The sequence below is a fragment of the Rhizophagus irregularis genome, chromosome 9 (assembly GCF_026210795.1).
Source record: "Rhizophagus irregularis chromosome 9, complete sequence".
NCBI lineage: Eukaryota > Fungi > Glomeromycota > Glomeromycetes > Glomerales > Glomeraceae > Rhizophagus > Rhizophagus irregularis.
In genome coordinates this window covers 2,658,296-2,676,540 of record NC_089437.1, presented here as the reverse complement: position 1 = coordinate 2,676,540, position 18,245 = coordinate 2,658,296, and the positions used below count along the sequence as shown (strand labels likewise).

The 18,245-nt window shown below is 28.2% G+C and overlaps 4 protein-coding genes across 4 annotated transcripts; 1 reads left to right on the top strand and 3 right to left on the bottom strand.

The window, feature by feature from the left end:
- Positions 1-437: 437 nt before the first annotated feature.
- Positions 438-1,619, bottom strand: OCT59_029636 (uncharacterized protein; the record flags this gene model as incomplete). Its single annotated transcript, XM_066145248.1, has 2 exons — positions 438-743; positions 879-1,619. The coding sequence occupies 2 exons, from the start codon at positions 1,617-1,619 to the stop codon at positions 438-440; spliced, it is 1,047 nt and encodes a 348-aa protein (XP_065994793.1).
- Positions 1,620-8,118: 6,499 nt separating this feature from the next.
- Positions 8,119-10,973, bottom strand: OCT59_029635 (uncharacterized protein). The gene is made up of 5 exons (XM_066145239.1): positions 10,679-10,973; positions 10,233-10,587; positions 9,740-10,124; positions 9,278-9,669; positions 8,119-9,197 (listed from the first exon to the last, which is right to left on the bottom strand). Exons 2-5 carry the CDS (start codon positions 10,516-10,518, stop codon positions 8,857-8,859), a joined length of 1,404 nt encoding a protein of 467 aa, XP_065994792.1. The 5' UTR covers positions 10,519-10,587; positions 10,679-10,973; the 3' UTR covers positions 8,119-8,856.
- Positions 10,974-11,603: 630 nt separating this feature from the next.
- On the top strand, positions 11,604-16,179 carry OCT59_029634 (uncharacterized protein; the record flags this gene model as incomplete). The annotated part of the gene is made up of 12 exons (XM_025331787.2): positions 11,604-11,693; positions 11,792-12,134; positions 12,206-12,582; positions 12,660-12,816; positions 12,885-13,429; positions 13,504-13,735; positions 13,816-13,940; positions 14,025-14,927; positions 15,004-15,111; positions 15,200-15,587; positions 15,650-15,745; positions 15,835-16,179. 12 exons carry the CDS (start codon positions 11,604-11,606, stop codon positions 15,996-15,998), a joined length of 3,528 nt encoding a protein of 1,175 aa, XP_025182380.1. The 3' UTR covers positions 15,999-16,179.
- OCT59_029633 (putrescine aminopropyltransferase) lies at positions 16,033-17,669 on the bottom strand. The gene is made up of 8 exons (XM_066145226.1): positions 17,561-17,669; positions 17,432-17,473; positions 17,213-17,351; positions 17,081-17,135; positions 16,901-16,993; positions 16,626-16,779; positions 16,466-16,549; positions 16,033-16,382 (listed from the first exon to the last, which is right to left on the bottom strand). The coding sequence occupies exons 3-8, from the start codon at positions 17,347-17,349 to the stop codon at positions 16,096-16,098; spliced, it is 810 nt and encodes a 269-aa protein (XP_065994791.1). The 5' UTR covers positions 17,350-17,351; positions 17,432-17,473; positions 17,561-17,669; the 3' UTR covers positions 16,033-16,095.
- Positions 17,670-18,245: the final 576 nt, after the last annotated feature.

Below are 18,245 nucleotides of genomic sequence, written 5' to 3'. Positions count from 1 at the left end.
TACCGCACCGCTTTTCTTCCTTTACTACACGTTATAAATAACGTGCATGTATGATTCTTTCTTTATTAAAAAAGCTGTATGTATATACTATCAGATACAGAATGATGAAATAAACGAAAACAATTTTTCTAAATAATTCGATAAAACTACTGGGGAAGTCTATATATTTTTCTTTCAAATAAAATTTGCCATATGTAAATATAATCAAATATGGAATGATGTGAAACTAAAAATAAATTCGATAGACAAACTGTCTATATATTTTTCTTTCTAACCAAATAGCCTTATGTAAATATTATCAGATAAGGAATGATCTAAAATCCTAAAATAATTATTCATTTTTTCCCTTTTGATAATTTGTTTCTTAATAATTAGCCATCCCACAAAAGAAAATAGAAAAACAAAACAAGAATAACTAATCATATACTTATATCCCCTTAATACAACATACCTTGCTCTAATTTACGAGCTTTAATTGCATACTGATTAACCATATAGTCATGAGTAACCCCACGTCCACGCCTTCCTCTTCTAACCCTATTACAATATGTTGTTAAAAGACTTTTATCTCTAATACTATTCAAACCCTGATGAAATTCTGACCTTGTAATAGGTTCTCGTCTATTGAGTATTTCTTGCCAAGGAGCGACATTATCCTGTCCACTAATTTCCATTTCCTGAAGGTCCGTAACAATATTATCTATTGTAACACTTTGACCAGCACTACTCAACTGTTCTGCTAACTTAGCATCGTTTCATTCAAAAGAAGCGTCTTTTTTCTTTCTTAATTCAAAAAAATACTCTTCGTTAAAAGAATAATTCATAAAAATATCATCTATTAACATTTTGTATCCAACTTTACTCGTAACTTGATCTACCAGAAACTCCATTTCTTTTTCTGATATGTACTGTTTCCTAAGGATATCACCTCTACGTTTTAACTTATGTTTGGAAATAAGTACCTTTGATTCAATTCCATTATTTGTAACCTGCCATTTATTCTTATTACTCTTGAGGTTGTTTTTAAACCTCTTTTTATACTTCTCTTGTTCTTTTGGCATTTTAAATTGCTTGTTTATCCGTAAATTTGAATATGTAACTGCATATTTACGTGTTCTACCATCCATTGAAACTTTTTTTGTATAAGACACGCCTACGCGTTTACTTATTACTTGTTTAACTTTACTAAAATCCTTAAACACATTTTGCGGCGAAGGTGTAGAAGTCACGATCACCTTCGAACGACAATTTTGACAAACTTTTCTATTTCTTGACATCACGTAAGCACAGACGTTACTACAAAATGAGCATGGGATATAGAACCCCAAATACCATGTTCGTTTACCATGACTAAATTTAATATAAGTTGTAGTTTGCCTGTTCTTTTCTTGTTTCTTCAATCTATTTTCAATGACTACAAGTTTATCCAATAATAATTGACGTATTCTTAAAAAATACTTGTTTTTAGTTTCTATGTCAATAGGTAATCCACAAAATACACTTGTCAAGTATTTTGAAATCCTGTATTTAGTATTCATCATAGGCCGATCTGAATTAATTAAATAAGGCTTATCATATTTCTTTATTATATGTTTATTGTTGGTAATAATCGTCAACATATCTTTTTCTTTTTGTAAAGAATCCACATGCAAAAGAATATAGAACTTTCCTTTTCTGGTAGAATATATCGTATCAGCCCCCATGTACCGTTTCACTTTTTCTGGACGGAAAAAAGTATAGCTGATAAAAATTTCTTTATTCAGCATCATTTATCTGATTGGTGCGCCGTATTTACGCCTTCTTTTGAAAAAATTTCACAAGAAAACAAAATTTTTATGTCTTTAAAGGACTATTAAGCCCTTGTAAACTTGTTCGAACTGAAAAGAGTGATAATAAAAAGTGTGTTGTTTAAACCAAGGAACACTTTTGTCTTAATACTGAAGTGCTATTTTTCTAGTAATTTAACGAGAAAAAAGCGTAATATTTCTTGTGTGAAAAATGGATGTGAACGGTACAGGAAAGAGTTTTTATAATAATACTATTTATAATTAGAATTTTTATGAAATAAGTATAATATAAGGTAATTCAATGTTTTTTTACCTTTATTTTCTTATTTATAATATTATTTGATACTAATTTAATCAAATCTTCAAATGGTTGATAAGCATAATCATTACAAATAAAACAAAGTCCTTCTAAATCATTATGATATTTAAATTTTTTATTTTGCAAATAAGCTATAAAGGAAGTTTGTTTCATTTTATCAAGATATATAACTGAAAATTTTTTCCATAATACACTTTTTTGATCTTTAAGATAGAGAATAAGTAATTGCATTTTTTTATTAATATAATATAAACTTATATTTATGTTTACTTTATCAGCAAAAAATAATTCAAATTCTCTTTTTTTAATTTCAGTCATTTATTTACAAACAATAATAAATTTATCAAAAGCCTTACAATCTGAACTATTTTTATGATGATATTTACGAGTGACATGAACTGTTTTTAGTAAAATCTAAGTGAAATTTTATATTTAATCATATTTTTAATTTAATATGTATTATATAATTATAATTTATCATATCTGTAAATTTTTTATCAATTTTTATAAGTGAAATTCCTTACAACTATTGAAAATTTTCTATTTGAACCATTAGGATTAGTATCAAACTTTTACATAATGAATATTAAAAAACATTTGCAGTGTTTTATTTCTAATTATTAAATTTAGTATAATATTTAAAAATCCATTAGAAAATAAATTGGATATTGTTTCAATATAACTTTTAAGATCCTTAGCATGACTCTAAAATTTTATCTATAGGATATTTTGTAATTAGATTGTAAATAAATAATATAATATTTTCTATAATAATACTTACATCAGATAGTATGTTTCTTTCAAATGAAGTAATATTTTTATATCCAATTGCTTCAAGTATTACTTTTTATGCCTAAAGTTTATGCATATTAATTTTATGATTATCATTATAAACATCACAAATAAAGCTTTTTATTTCAAAATAGTACTTTTTTGATTATACTAACAATTTAAAATATGATATTAAAATTCATCATCTTTAGGTATATACTTTTTTAGATATAATTTAAACATGTATTGTATAATTCTTTTATTATTTCAATCAGGTCTTAGAAAATAGTTTTTCATATTATTTTTTAAATTTAAATTATATAAGTAGATGATTAATTTCAAAAAGATTAATCCCATTATAATTTTGCAATAATTGGATTTGATTTTAAACTGAAGAAGCTGTTATATTTTAAAATTGTTTTACCATTTCATCATTTTGAAAAATACTAATTGAAAAATAATTTTCTCTTAATCTTCTGTCATATACCCATATTACACTTTATTTTTATTTATATTTATATATAAACTAGTTGCAAACCTTTTATAATTATTATTATTTGAAATAAATGCTATAACATCAGTAAGTTAAGTGCGCATAAAACTGCGCATTGTTTTATGCCAACACAGATCAGCGTGAAATCATGTGATTCTACGAAGGCAACACAGAACAGCGCATTGAAAAATAGCATCAATCAACGCACTGTTTTATCTACATCGCATAAATCATTGCACAGATTTTTTTATTTAATTTATTTATTTAATTTCATTTTATTCTATTTATTTATTAATTTATTAATTAATTAATTTATTTATTTTACTGTATTTATTTTATTTTCATATACCTAACTGTCTATTATAGTATATATTTAATTTAAATTATCCCCGAAACTCACATTATTGTAAATAATGATAAGTCCCATTTCAAGAAATCTACCGTTCCTAAAAATAAAATAAGATAGAAACATTAATTTAATAACGTTTTCATTAAGATTTTTAAAAAAAATCCTTTCTAAAACTCACAAGTCTTACAAGAAATATCCATTCCAAGAAATTGCCGAGCTGAATCGTTCCTAAAATAAAAAAAATTTAATAAAAAAATTTATCTGATATTAAAAAAAAAAAAATTGAAATTTTTAAAAAAGACACCTGAACGGGACTATGGTGTCATAATAAATTGCTTTCTTCCAAACTTAAAGCTTTAAATTCAAAATTAATTTCTACAAGAAAAAACAAAAAGAAATGTTAATAAAACGATTCTTTTAAAAAAAACAAATAGTTTTAAAGTTATGATATAACTTCAAAACTTACCAAAAATTTAACACCTAAATGCAAAGCTGAAATCTATACTGAGTAAAAAAGAAAAAATGAAACGTTAGTAAACGTTTCTTTTAAAAAAAATAAATAAATAATTTTGAAATTAATTTCCAGAAACTTACTACATGAGCAGCCAAATATTGAAGCAGAAACCTACAAAATATATAAGAAGTATTAGTTAATATTTCAAAAAAAATAATAAAAAAAATTTCGTTTTTAAAGCATACTCGGTATTCAGTATCCAATGCCGAACGAAATCTACAAAATATAAAAGAAGTGTTAGTATAACACTTCAAAAAAAATAATAAAAAACAAATTTTCGTCTTTAAAGCCTACCCGATATCCAAATATCCAATGCCGAAAGCTGAAAGAAACCTACAAAATACAAAGAAAAAGTGTTAATATAGCACTTCAAAAAAAAAATCAAAATTAACTTCAAAATACCTACTAGGAATCCAATGGTAAAGGGAAGCCAGAAGAACCTACAAAATACAAAGAAATGTTAATATAACGCTTCTTTAAAAAAAATAGAAATATTCTACCATTTTTACCTGTTGTTAATGGTTTGGTCATAGTCCCAGTTGGTTCAATTCTAACAAACGATCTAAAAAAAATAAAAGGTATTAATATTATCATAACGCCATTAACTACCACGCATTCACTCAAAGAAACTTACCGCAAATTTTGCTTCTAATAACCTAAAAAAATAATAAAAAAAGGCATTATTATTGTTTCCTAATGCAAATATACACCATATACCTATCTACCTTTGAATCTATATTCCAGGAAGCGTCCAAGAATTTAAAAGAATAAAAAAAAGGCGTTAGTATTGTTTTCTAACACCAATACACAGCACACACCTGCCTACCTTCAAATCTGTATTTCAGGAAGCGTTCAGGAGTGTTCAAGGACCTAAAAGAATAAAAAAAATGGGGTTAGTATTGTTTCCTAACGCCATTACGCTATCATACACTCCAAAAAAACACTTATCTTTTCAGAAAGTCTAGGAAATCTGCCAAAGAACTATTCCTAAATGAAAAGAAAAAGTCAATTTCATTCCTAAAAAAATAATGATAAATAAAATAATATTAATAAAAATACCTTAATATCCCGTTTTCACTCGAGCTTCTCTACCTAAAATAAAAAAGAAAAAATTTTCTTAAAACTCTTAAAAAAAGATTATCTAAATCGGTTTGGCCATAAGTCATATGACTAGTAATACCACCGATCGGAACTATTTTCAAATTATCAATCCATTTCTACAAAAAAAAACGCAATCAACAAAGGGAAATTAAAAAAATTAAAAGAAACAAAAGGATAAAAAAGAGACTTACTTTTTTAGATTTTTAATTTTTTTTACTTTAAGAGCGTTAATTAACGTTCTATTTTTATTTTCTTTTATGTTGTCAGCTTCTTGACTTGAAATGTTGTAAGGGTAAGTTTCATGTTATTTCTATGTTTGAATGTTAAGAAAAAACATAATTAGTATGAGCAATAAAAAAAATAAAAAGTATGAGCGAATAAAAAAAATAAAAAGATAAATCATAAAGTAATAATACCGAAACTGAAGCAAAATAAACTTCAGCTTCGAAGAAAGAAGCCATATACCTAAATAAACTTAATAAAAAATAAACTTAAAGTTAGGTAAATAAACTTTGCAATTTTGTGTCACAGATTCGCACTGAAACTTTTAACACTAATCAAGGTGCTGAATTATGTCACAGTAATCAATGCACTTTCCAATACAATGATCATTGCACTGAATAATTGGTGCATTGTTTAGTATTTTGTTGGCATAAATCATTGCAATGATCAATGCGCCAAATTTTACAGTGCTTTTCAATACAATGATTTATGCCGACCTAACTTACTGATGAAAAATCATAATATTATATAAATAAATTGTAAAAGGATAAAAATCTACATTATTGAGTATTTGTTGAATCATATAAGAATCATAAAAACCTAATATTATTGCTTCTAGATATTTTGTTTATTTTATTATCAAATACACATTTATAAATGGTGTTTATAGCAGCAAAAGAACTAGATAAAACTCCACTATTAATTCCTTTTTCTTCACAAATAAAACTTAGTGTATTTGGATTTTTTAAGTTGCAAACTATTCTAATAATGAAGTGTTTTTAATTGAATTTCAAGTAACTTGAAAGTCAAGTTTTATTGGAATAGCATAGGTATTAGAATCTTAAATTTGGAAGTTAAAATAAATAATACCATTAAACTCATGAAAAAGGACCATAATGAAGTTCTCATTGGTATTAAGTTACCAATAATAACAAGTTTTCTAGAAGTAAAGTATTCTTTTAATATTTTTAAAAATAGGAAACATGAGATTCAGAATATATTTATTTTAATTATAAATCATAGCTCCATAATAGTTACACAAAATTTCTACCTATCATATGAGGATCAGCAATTAAATATTTAAATGCAAAATATTTTTTTTTATCCAGATTTTTTGCTATTTATTATTTATATAAAAGTAATATTCAAGTATAATATATATTAGTTATAGAAATGCTGGGTGAAACTGAAATATTTAGTCATTTGACGAAACTGAAATAGTTTAAACATTTAAAATTAAAAGACAAAATGCCAAAATTCAATATTTCATGATATTTCTATAGATTTTTCATAAATTTCCATGGATTTTTAATTATAATAATTACTTTTTTATTAAAATATAACATTTTTTAAAAAGAATTTATAAAACTATTATAAATATAATTAATTTTATATATTTTTATAATAAAACTATAATTTTATATAATTAAAATTAAAATTAAAAATTATTATTATATAGTTCAGTCAATGACGAAACTGAAACTAATTGGTGATGAAACTGAAATTTTTGGCAAAAAGAGTTTGGCGGACGTAAGCTGCTTCAAGTTAGTCAATGGAAGTATAGTGGTCGGATTCTATATCTTCTAGCTATAATGGTACAAAATATCCTGTTATCTGTCCATTTGTTCTTTGAGTTGACGTTTAATTAGTTCTTATATTACACAAAATTATTTTAATCAGTTAAATGAGTAGAGTTCCAATCTGTCATCTGACGGATGATCATTTTCTTCTCATTTATTTTTGGAAAGAGACATTTATGTTTCATAATTTATAATTTAGGAACTGCATTCGATGTAAGGTGATCAGACTATGCATTATTTAATTAATTGAACATAAAATAAATGGGGTGAAATCTTAGTCAGATTGAAATTTTCATCTGTCGGATGATATTTTAATCTGTTCTTAATTTCTCCTCACTTTCATTTTTGAAAAAAAAGTTTATTTAATAAATTATATACTGTATTATGCTCTTAGGATATCCTTAAAAAAAATGCTCTTTTATATTAATTAAATGAGCGTACAACTGTCAAAATGTGATTATCCGTCGGATGACGGATTGGAACTCTATAATTGAATATGTAGTTATCTAACTATATACTGATGAGCTCTGAACTACATAACGGTTTACCATTTTCCTAGTATAATATTATATTTATATAAATCTTTATAAAATTTAATGTAATATATTGCTAGAAATGTGATTGCAATTAGATATTACTAATTGCAACTCACAATCACAATTGCAACTATTTATATAGTAGCTATAATTACATAACCATTTAAAAAACAGTTGAAATACTTAATGCTAAATTATTTGAAATAATTATCTCCAAATATATACTTTGACTAAATTGTAATTTTTGGCTAAATTAAATGATAATAATCCTAGTAATAAGGTTGATATCTCAACTGTTTTCCAAATAGTTGTGTAATTATAACTATGTAAAAAACATAGAGTTGTAGTTGTGAATTGCAAGTTGTAATTAGTAAGACCTAGTTGTGATTACATTTCTATCTAGTAGTAATAATTATTATTGGTAAAATTTAGTAATATCCAAATTTAAAATACTAAAATTTATTTTTATTTTTATTTAATTAATATATAAATATTTAATTAATAATAAAAAAATGTTATTTTTTAATTAAAACAGTTTATAGATACTAAAAATTAATTTTTTAACCAAAAAATAAATTACATTTCAAAAAATCAGAAAAATAAATTAATAATTTAAATCTTTTTGATTTGAAATATAAGCAACTTTTGGCATTTATTTTCCTATATCTGTTCTATTAAAAAATCAAAATTTTTTCATATAAAATTAAATATCTCCATTAATTCAATAAAAAAACACTTCCAATAAAATTTAGAATTTTTTAATTTTTAAAAAAAATATTGTCAAAAATCTGATCTTTTTTACCGAAAAAAATTGTATAATAATTTTATCAGAATTAGCAAATAATGATCTGCAACGCTTGTAATATTTGTTTCCAATTTAAAACCAAATATTTAAGGTTGACCAATCAACATTATTTCATTATTTATATAATGAAATACGGTGCAAACTTCCAAAAGATTAACAAATCCAAATTTGCACTTTGTATTTCGTTTTTTTTCATCATTTTAGAATTAAATCAACATACCATTTTCACCATGGTAGTTCCAAAGTGTAACTGTACATGCTGTACGTACCATATGTTTTAACTCAATAATTAAAACGAATTTCTTTTAAAAAAAAATCTTTTAATATTAAGCCAAATCTCCAGTAATGTTAAGGAATGTATACATTTTATTAATAAATGTCATGCATCATCGAGAATGGTAAGAACATGAGGGTCAGTGGTGGTATAAATGATTTTGCTTTTCCTAAACCCATTGAATTTTGTGGATGCTGAAATTGTATAAGCTCCCATTTCTTCAAAATATAACCAATCACCAGGTAATAATTCAGGAAGACTTCCGTTTTTGGTGATGCAATCGATAGAATCGCAAGTTGGTCCCCAAATGAAGCAATTGTATTCAGGTTCGTCCAAAGTTTCACCAAACAAAAATTTTCCTTCCTTCATTAAAACTTTAGGAGTAACGATTTGATGATCGAAAAGGATACAGTTGAAAGTGCCGTACAAACCATCATTAATATAATCTATTTAAAAATTTTTATTAATATTTGGAATTTGGATGTATTGCTAAAAAGAATATCAATTGTATTTGTGATATACCTACACATAAATGATGGATGATCGTCACCAGCCACAAGTGTTTCATCTTGAATAACATCCATATTTGGAATATGTTCATCAAGATCTCTACGAACTATTCTTCTTGCAATGATATGTGTAGCAATGGTAAAAGCTGGAGCTGCGTAATACCGTCCAGGCTCAGCAATAACATGAATGTTATCGGAAGGAAAACATTTGTCAATAGCAGGCCCAAGAACAGACGCAATTTTTTCAAAAGTAACATCGTTGTTTTTACGTGAAAATGAAAATCCGCCTCCAACATCAAGTAAATGAAAATTGAAACCTAATTCTGTTGCTTGATCAAAGACAAATCTTGCCCTATTAATGGCGTCAACATACGCATTTTCATCATAACAACCACTACCAACATGGAAACTAATAAAAAGATTGAAAAATTTTGTTATAAAAAAGAAAAAAAAAATCAATATATTTCAATAACATTTACCTAACGCCAATGACACTTAAGCCTAATTCGCGGGCAGTTTGTAAAAGAAACCCGGTGTTATCTAAAGAAGCACCAAATTTGGCACTTAGCTTGACAACAGCTTTAGAATCGTCAGTGAGAATACGAATGACTAATTGAGCATTAGGAAAGAAACGTTTGATCTTGTGAAGTTCTTCAACATTATCAAACGTCATCATTTTAACATCATGCTCAGCGGCAAATCGTATAAAGGATCCTTGTTTGCATGGATTGGCATAAATAATATTAGACGGGTCTACTCCCATGTTAAGTAAAGTTTGAATTTCGGTTTTACTAGCACAATCAAATCCAGTTCCTAAAGCTATCAATAGTTTAAGTAACATAGGATCTGCATTGCACTTGACTGCTACTCAACATAAGGTTAAAGATGAGAAATGTGCAAACTCTCAAGTTAAAATAAAAAAAATGGTTTAAAAATTTGACATTTACTTTACAAATTATTACTTCAATTTACCATAAAACGGTTTAATTCGAGGCAAATGAGTCTGCCAACGAAGATGCTGACGATAAATCTCGCCAAGATCAGCGACAATGAAAGCATTATCATTTTCAGCTTCACAATTGTCTATATCGAGAGACAATACGTGAGATTTTAAAACCTCTTCAACGGATAACATGCTAATACGTGGCAGGTCATTTTTGTTAGTGGAGAGGACATCTTTTTGAGTGGATTCACATTTGGTACGCTTAGTAGCGAATAATTTTGGATGAATTTGATCGATTTCCACTTGTCTTTTCATGGCAAACTGTATCCGAAACAGTACGGCAACTTATCACGCGACGCTAAAATTGTAGTGCCAGGGAGGTGACTTCTTCATAGAACAAGGATATTTAATGATGATGTTCATATTTCATTTCATTATTAAATTTATAACTTTATTTCACTTTTGAGTGTTATACCTGATGACCCCGGAAGACAATTAACTTAACGACTTTCTTTTGTAGCGCCGTGATGACAGTGCACCTTTCCTAACGCGGGAAAAGTGCAATAGATATAAATGGGTGGATGCCCGAGGGTACAGAGAAAACCACAAAAATTATAATTAAGGAGGAAATTAAGCTCTTTTTTTTTTTTAAAAAAAAAAAAAAAAATTATATCTACTATGGAATAATATTTGTCAGGGGAATATGTAGAGAAAAGAAAAAACGCGACTGAAATGCTTCAAATATTCTATAAGATACAGTTTTGTTTTCCGTCTCTCTTAAAGTTTATCGCTAATCGCTATATATAAGTAAGTAAAAAAAAATCCGCAACAGATCTGTAAATGATGATCTGATCTAATCTGAAGTATTAAATTTCATTGGGCTGTTGTAATTACGAAAAAGTAAATTCTCGGGGCGTTTGCGTTAATATTTATATAATAAAATAAATGGTTTTTATCTGTCATTATCATCCTCTTTTAATTCGATTTCAGGCCTGAACTAATATATTAATAGTTAAAATCGATACAGAAAGATACAGAAAGATTTGAATTAATGCAGATATTCTTTTTATTAAATTTCCGATGACCAACTCTTTATTTGGAACATTAATTAATTCAAAATTGCATAATCTACAATCCGATTTTTTTCGGATCTTGGATGAATTATTGTATTTAACCGGCAAATATGTTAATATATTTATACTTCTACTCTCTCACGATATATAGAACACGAATACATAACATAATCAGTGTCACACTGCCACAAAAACAAAGATAACCGATTTACTGATTTAGCATATCTATTTACGATAGATCAGCATATCTACAAAAGTTTGTTTATAAATTAATTGTTTTTCCTCAGTCCTCTTTGAACTTTCATATCTAAAGAAAGTTAAGCAACTATGCATGAACGTGAACATTCCGTTGATTCAATTCGTCAAAGTAGCCAAATATTTGGGCAATTTGAGAAATTGATGGTTGCGAACCGTGGTGTAAGCTTTTCTCTTGTATAAATATACGTAACAAAGTTTAGTTATTCTAATGGTAACTTTAATTTTTTTTTATTTTAATAATTGGATTGGTCTAATAGGAAATAGCTATTCGAGTTTTTCGAACAGCTCATGAACTTTCTATGAAAACCGTTGCAATTTTTAGCTTCGAAGATCGATTATCGATGCATAGGTATAAGGCCGACGAAGCTTATCAAGTTGGCTCGCAAAATGTTTATACTCCTGTGGGAGCTTATTTAGCCCAAGATGAAATAATCCGTATTGCGAAGTTACGCGGTGTAACTATGATTCATCCAGGCTATGGATTTCTAGCTGAAAACGCAGGATTCGCTAGAAAGGTTGAAGCAGCCGGGATAACTTTTATAGGTCCTACCCCTGATGTAATAGAAAAGATGGGTGATAAAACTAAAGCAAGAGAACTTGGTATGTTATATTGTTTTTAAAGGTAAATCGGATATTATTATAAAGTTAACTATCAAAACTTACTTCCAAAGCTATTCAGTGCGGCGTTCCCGTTGTCCCAGGTACACCAGGCCCAGTCTCCACGTTAGAAGAAGCGAAAGCTTTTATAGATGAATATGGGTTTCCAATCATTGTTAAGGCTGCAATGGGCGGTGGAGGTCGCGGTATGAGAGTGATTCGTGATGTAGATTCACTTCCTGACTCTTTTGAGCGTGCAAAATCAGAAGCGTTATCCGCTTTTGGAGACGGCACAGTCTTCTTAGAACGCTTCTTAGATAAGCCGAGACACATTGAAGTTCAGTTATTAGCAGATGTAGCCGGCAATGTTATACATTTATTCGAACGTGATTGTTCTGTACAAAGACGCCACCAAAAGGTAGTTGAAGTCGCGCCGGCAGTCAATCTTAGTGTAAGAATCAAGTTATGTTATCTATTAAAATTATCGTCAAAAATATACTTAATTAATTCATTTATGAATACTCTCAGGCTGAAGTTCGCGATGCAATCCTTGATGATGCTGTCAAACTCGCAAAAGCTGTTAATTATCGAAATGCTGGCACAGCTGAATTCTTAGTCGATTCAGAGGGTAGACATTATTTTATTGAAATTAATCCTCGAATTCAAGTCGAACACACCATAACAGGCAAGTTTCGAATATTTTCATAAATTCATGTGAATGATAAGATTAACATTTTTTTTTTTGTAATGTAGAGGAAATTACTGGTATTGATATAGTTGCCGCACAAATTCATGTTGCCGGTGGATCACTCCTTTCAGATCTTAATTTAACACAAGAAAAAATTAATACGCAGGGATTTGCTATTCAATGTCGTATAACAACTGAGGATCCGGCCCAAAATTTCCAACCAGATACAGGGAAAATCGAGGTCTATAGATCAGCTGGTGGAAACGGTGTTCGTATGGATGGTGGTGCAGGTTATGTTGGCGCAGTTATAACGCCACATTATGACTCATTATTAGTAAAATGCACGTGTTGGGGAGATACTTATGAAGTTGCAAGACGTAAAATTCTTCGAGCGTTAATTGAATTTAGGATTCGTGGTGTAAAAACGAATATTCCTTTTCTACAACGATTACTTACTCATGATACTTTTATGAAAGGAGGAGCATGGACAACTTTTATTGATGATACACCGGATCTATTCCGACTTGTTGAAAGTAAAAATCGTGCTCAAAAAATATTGAAATATTTAGGCGACATTGTCGTTAACGGAAGTAGTATCAAAGGACAAATGGTAAGACTTATTAGACAATGTATTTTGTATTAATATTATTATTAGTAATATTTTAAAATGTAATTTCATTTTAGGGTGAGCCTGCTTTCAAAGGCGAAATACTTTATCCGGAGATTCGTTCTTTGGCTGGTCCAGAACCTGTTGACGTCCGTGTTCCACCTGAGCATGGGTGGAGACACATTCTTGTTGAAAAAGGGCCGGAAGCTTTTGCTAAGGCTGTACGTGAATATAATGGCGTTCTGATTATGGATACAACCTGGAGAGATGCGCATCAAAGTTTGTTGGCTACCAGAGTTAGAACGATCGGTATGATTGGAAATATGGCTTACATATTTTGCTTATAACTAATTATATTAAATATATTAATCTTGACGTCCATTCATCAGACCTTTTGAATATTGCACCTCATACCGCGCATGCTCTTGCCAATGCTTATTCTTTAGAAATGTGGGGTGGCGCAACTTTTGACGTTGCAATGAGGTTTTTATATGAAGACCCCTGGGACCGTTTGGTGAGTTTTAAATATATATTTCGAATTTTTACTTTTGTATTAATAATTTATTTTTTTTTAAAAAAAAAAATTAATAATATATAGTCTAAGTTGCGCGCACTTGTTCCAAACATTCCCTTTCAAATGTTACTTCGTGGTGCAAACGCTGTAGGTTATACTTCATACCCAGATAATGTTATATATGATTTCTGCCAAAAGGCGAAAGATCATGGAATGGATATATTTCGTATTTTTGATTCTCTTAATTATATTGACAATATGAAACTGGGTATTGATGCGGTTAAAAAAGCTGGTGGAGTTGTTGAAGCAGTTATTTGTTATACCGGTGATGTTTCAAACCCCAATAAGAAAAAATACAATTTAGAATATTACCTCAATTTTACCGAACAATTAGTAAATTTAGGTATACATGTATTAGGTATCAAGGATATGGCAGGGTTATTGAAACCTGAGGCAGCAAAACTTTTAGTAAGCTCTATCAGGAAAAGATGGCCTGATTTACCTATTCATGTGCATACACACGATACTGCTGGGACTGGTGTTGCCAGTATGTTAGCAGTCGCTTTAGCTGGTGCTGATGTTATTGACTTGGCTATCGATAGTTTGTCCGGAACAACATCTCAGCCTTCGATGGGTGCAGTAGTGTCTGCATTAGAACATACTGATCTTGGTACAGGCATTAGATTAGAGGATGTGCATGCATTGAATGGATATTGGGAACAAGCACGTAAATTGTATAGTTGTTTTGAAGCTGGAGTTTTGAGCGCTGATTCTTCGGTTTATGAACATGAAATGCCTGGAGGCCAATACACAAACCTTATGTTTCAAGCATCACAATTAGGACTTGGAAAACAATGGAATGAAATTAAGAAAGCTTATACCGAAGCTAATAAGCTATGTGGTGATATAATTAAAGTAACACCAAGTTCAAAAGTTGTCGGTGACCTTGCACAATTTATGGTTACTAATAAACTAAAATATCAGGATGTAAGTTTTAATCCCTGTATTGATCGATATAATGAATTATAGTTCGTATATTTAATTAATATTTATATATATATAGGTAATTTCAAGGGCAAAAACATTGAATTTTCCAACTTCAGTTGTGGAATTTTTCCAAGGATATTTGGGTCAACCATATGGAGGATTTCCAGAACCACTTCGCTCAGATGTAAATATTATTAACATTTATTATAATTAAAATAATAAAATTTAATTAAATTTATCTTTTAATATTGCTTTTATTTGTTACAAATTAGATTATTCGTGACACTCAAAGAATTGATCGTCGACCTGGATCTACAATGAAACCATTAAACTTGACTGAGCTCAAAGCTGAATTAGTATCTAAATATGGACTATCAATACGAGATGTAGATGTTATATCCGCTGCCATATATCCTAAAGTATTTGTAGAATATCGTGAAACAATTGAGAAATATGGTGATGTTTCAGTTATACCCACGAAATATTTCTTAGGCAAACCTGAAATTGGGGAAGAGTTAAGTATACAGCTTGAAGAGGGTGTTACACTTATTATTAAATATTTAGCCGCTGGTCCTCTAAATGCAGCTACTGGTAGAAGAGAAGTTTTCTTCGAATTAAATGGAGAAGCACGAGCTATTGGCGTATTAGACACAAGTGCCGGTATGTGGAGTAAAAAATTATGAAGTTTTATTTAAATTTCTAATTAATTTATTTTTATTTAGCCGTTGAACATGAACATCGGGAAAAAGCAAATCCTGGAAATCCTGGAGAAATTGGTGCACCAATGTCTGGTGTAGTGGTTGAAGTAAGAGCGCATGGTTAGTTCTTTTATATAAATATATATATAATAAAAAAGATTCTTCTTATTTTGAATTATATTAATATATATTCTGTAAATTATTTATAGAAGGAGCAGAGGTTAAAGATGGCGATCCACTTTGTGTACTTTCGGCAATGAAGATGGAAACAATAGTTACTTCAGCAGTTTCTGGTAGAATTGACTATGTTGCAGTTAAAGAAAGTGATTCAATAAACGCGGGGGATCTTATTGTTAGAATAGTTAAAGTTTAATTTCAATTTGGAATAACTTTAAATTCAGGATATATAATGTTATTTGGGAATCTTAATTTATTATGTAATATTATAAATTTATTTAATATTGTTAAATTTATGAACTCCTTTTCAAAGCATTTTTAGTAAATTGTGGTAAAATAAAAGCAGCTTCATGAATTTGAGAATTATAATATCTACATAATTTTTCTTCTTCTTCTTCAGACCATTTCCTTAAAGGTTTTTTTAGATTAACTTTATCATCAATACTACATAATATAAAACCAATTTGACCTGAAGGATAAGTTGGAATTGTAGTATAAGCATATTCTACTACAGGATATAATTCACGACAATAGGATTGTACTTGTGTGATTAAATCTAAATGAAGCCATTGACATTCGCCTATAAGATATGCATATGTTGTTTAGTTAAAAAAAAAAAATTTTATTTATTTATTATTTTTGATAAATTTTTTTGAATTTTACCTTGAGTTGAAATAATTCCGCCAGGACGCAACGCATTTTTCATTAATTCAAAATATTTAACTTGAAATAGTGATTCAGCAGGCCCTAAAAAAAAAAATTTCATTATTATATTGTTTTTTATAATTGTAAAAAGAAGGAAAAAAAAAAATTTTCAACATACCAACAGGATCTGAAGCATCAGTAATTATAATATCAAAAGAATTAACTTTATCCCTTAAAAATTCAAATCCATCACCAATATGTACAGTAACTTTTGGATTATCAAATCCAATTGCCATTTTTGGTAAATATTTTTTTGATAAACGAATTACAGACTTAATTTGATTGATATTTTTTTTTTTAGATGGAGAAAGAAAAAAAGACACAAGTTATTGTTTATAAATCACAACAAAATCGAATAAATAAATGAATGAATGAATTAATATAAACACACACCTCATCAATATCACATAAAACAATTTCTTTAACAGATTCATGTTTAGCTACTTCTCGAAGTACACCACCATCTCCTCCTCCGATTACGAGTACCTAATAAACGACACATGATTATAATTATATTTATATGTGTATATATCAGATTTTTTTTAAAAAAATCAATTAAATCAATGAAATTACATTTTCCGGATTCGAATGACAATTCATTGGAATATGTGTAATCATTTCTTGGTACCTATATATGAAAGAAATTTAAGATATGATTATTTTCAAAAAAAAAATCATTAATAAAGTGAAAAAGGGAAAACTTACGAGAATTCATCACGTTCAGTACATTGAACTACACCATCTAATACTAATACAATACCATAATGCGTTGATTTAAAAATCAAAACATCTTGATATAGAGATTTTTCATGACATAAAACTTCTTCAATTTCTAAACACATAGCTAATTAAAAAAAAAAATCATAATAATTAAAAATATGTAGTAAAATTTTATGAGAAGAATATTTTACGTTTTAAACGTACCTTGACCAGGCCAAAGTGTAGGTTTCTCACGAAACCATCCATCTAATTATCAAAATAAAATGAAAAATAAGTTAGTTAAAAATGTATCAAAAAAAAAAATAAAATAAAATAATTTGAAAAATACACTACTGGTGTTCAGTACCGTATCAAAAAAATAGCAAGGCGATAAAAGCTTTATTGCAAGTTGGTTATCTTTTTTTTTTTTTTGTTTTTTTTTTTGATATACTTAAAGAGCACCAGTGGTGTATAATTTAATAAAAGTCATATATAAACCTTGAATTTGAGGGTGCGATGTTGTTCCTGACATGAGTAAACGAGAAAATTTTTCTTCGATCTTTACTAATGACAATAATATTTAAGATAAACAAAAACTTTTAGATTAGATAAATCAATTATTACACAAGATTGATATAGTAAAATAATAGAGAAAATCTTAAATAGATTAAAAAGTTAACGATCCGTTTAAAGTAATGCAAAAACTTGTGTTAATAATGCAAGTTGATTAAATTAATTAATACCTAATAAATATTATCCAAAATTGTTTTCAATAAAGTAAAATCGACATACTCTATTTAGTAATCCGAGCCCGACATTATAAGGGGTATATAATGACATCTTTTGACATTCTTTAAAAGAATTTTGCGTAATTCATAATTTCCTCAAATATATATGATAATATGTTTGTAATTACGTATTTCTCCGAGTGATATTAATAATTCATCCACACTTTTATAACCCTATAAACCTCCTATTTCCTAAACCCTCATCCTTTTTTTTAATGTTTATATCTCCGTATATCCCTTCAAATACAGTC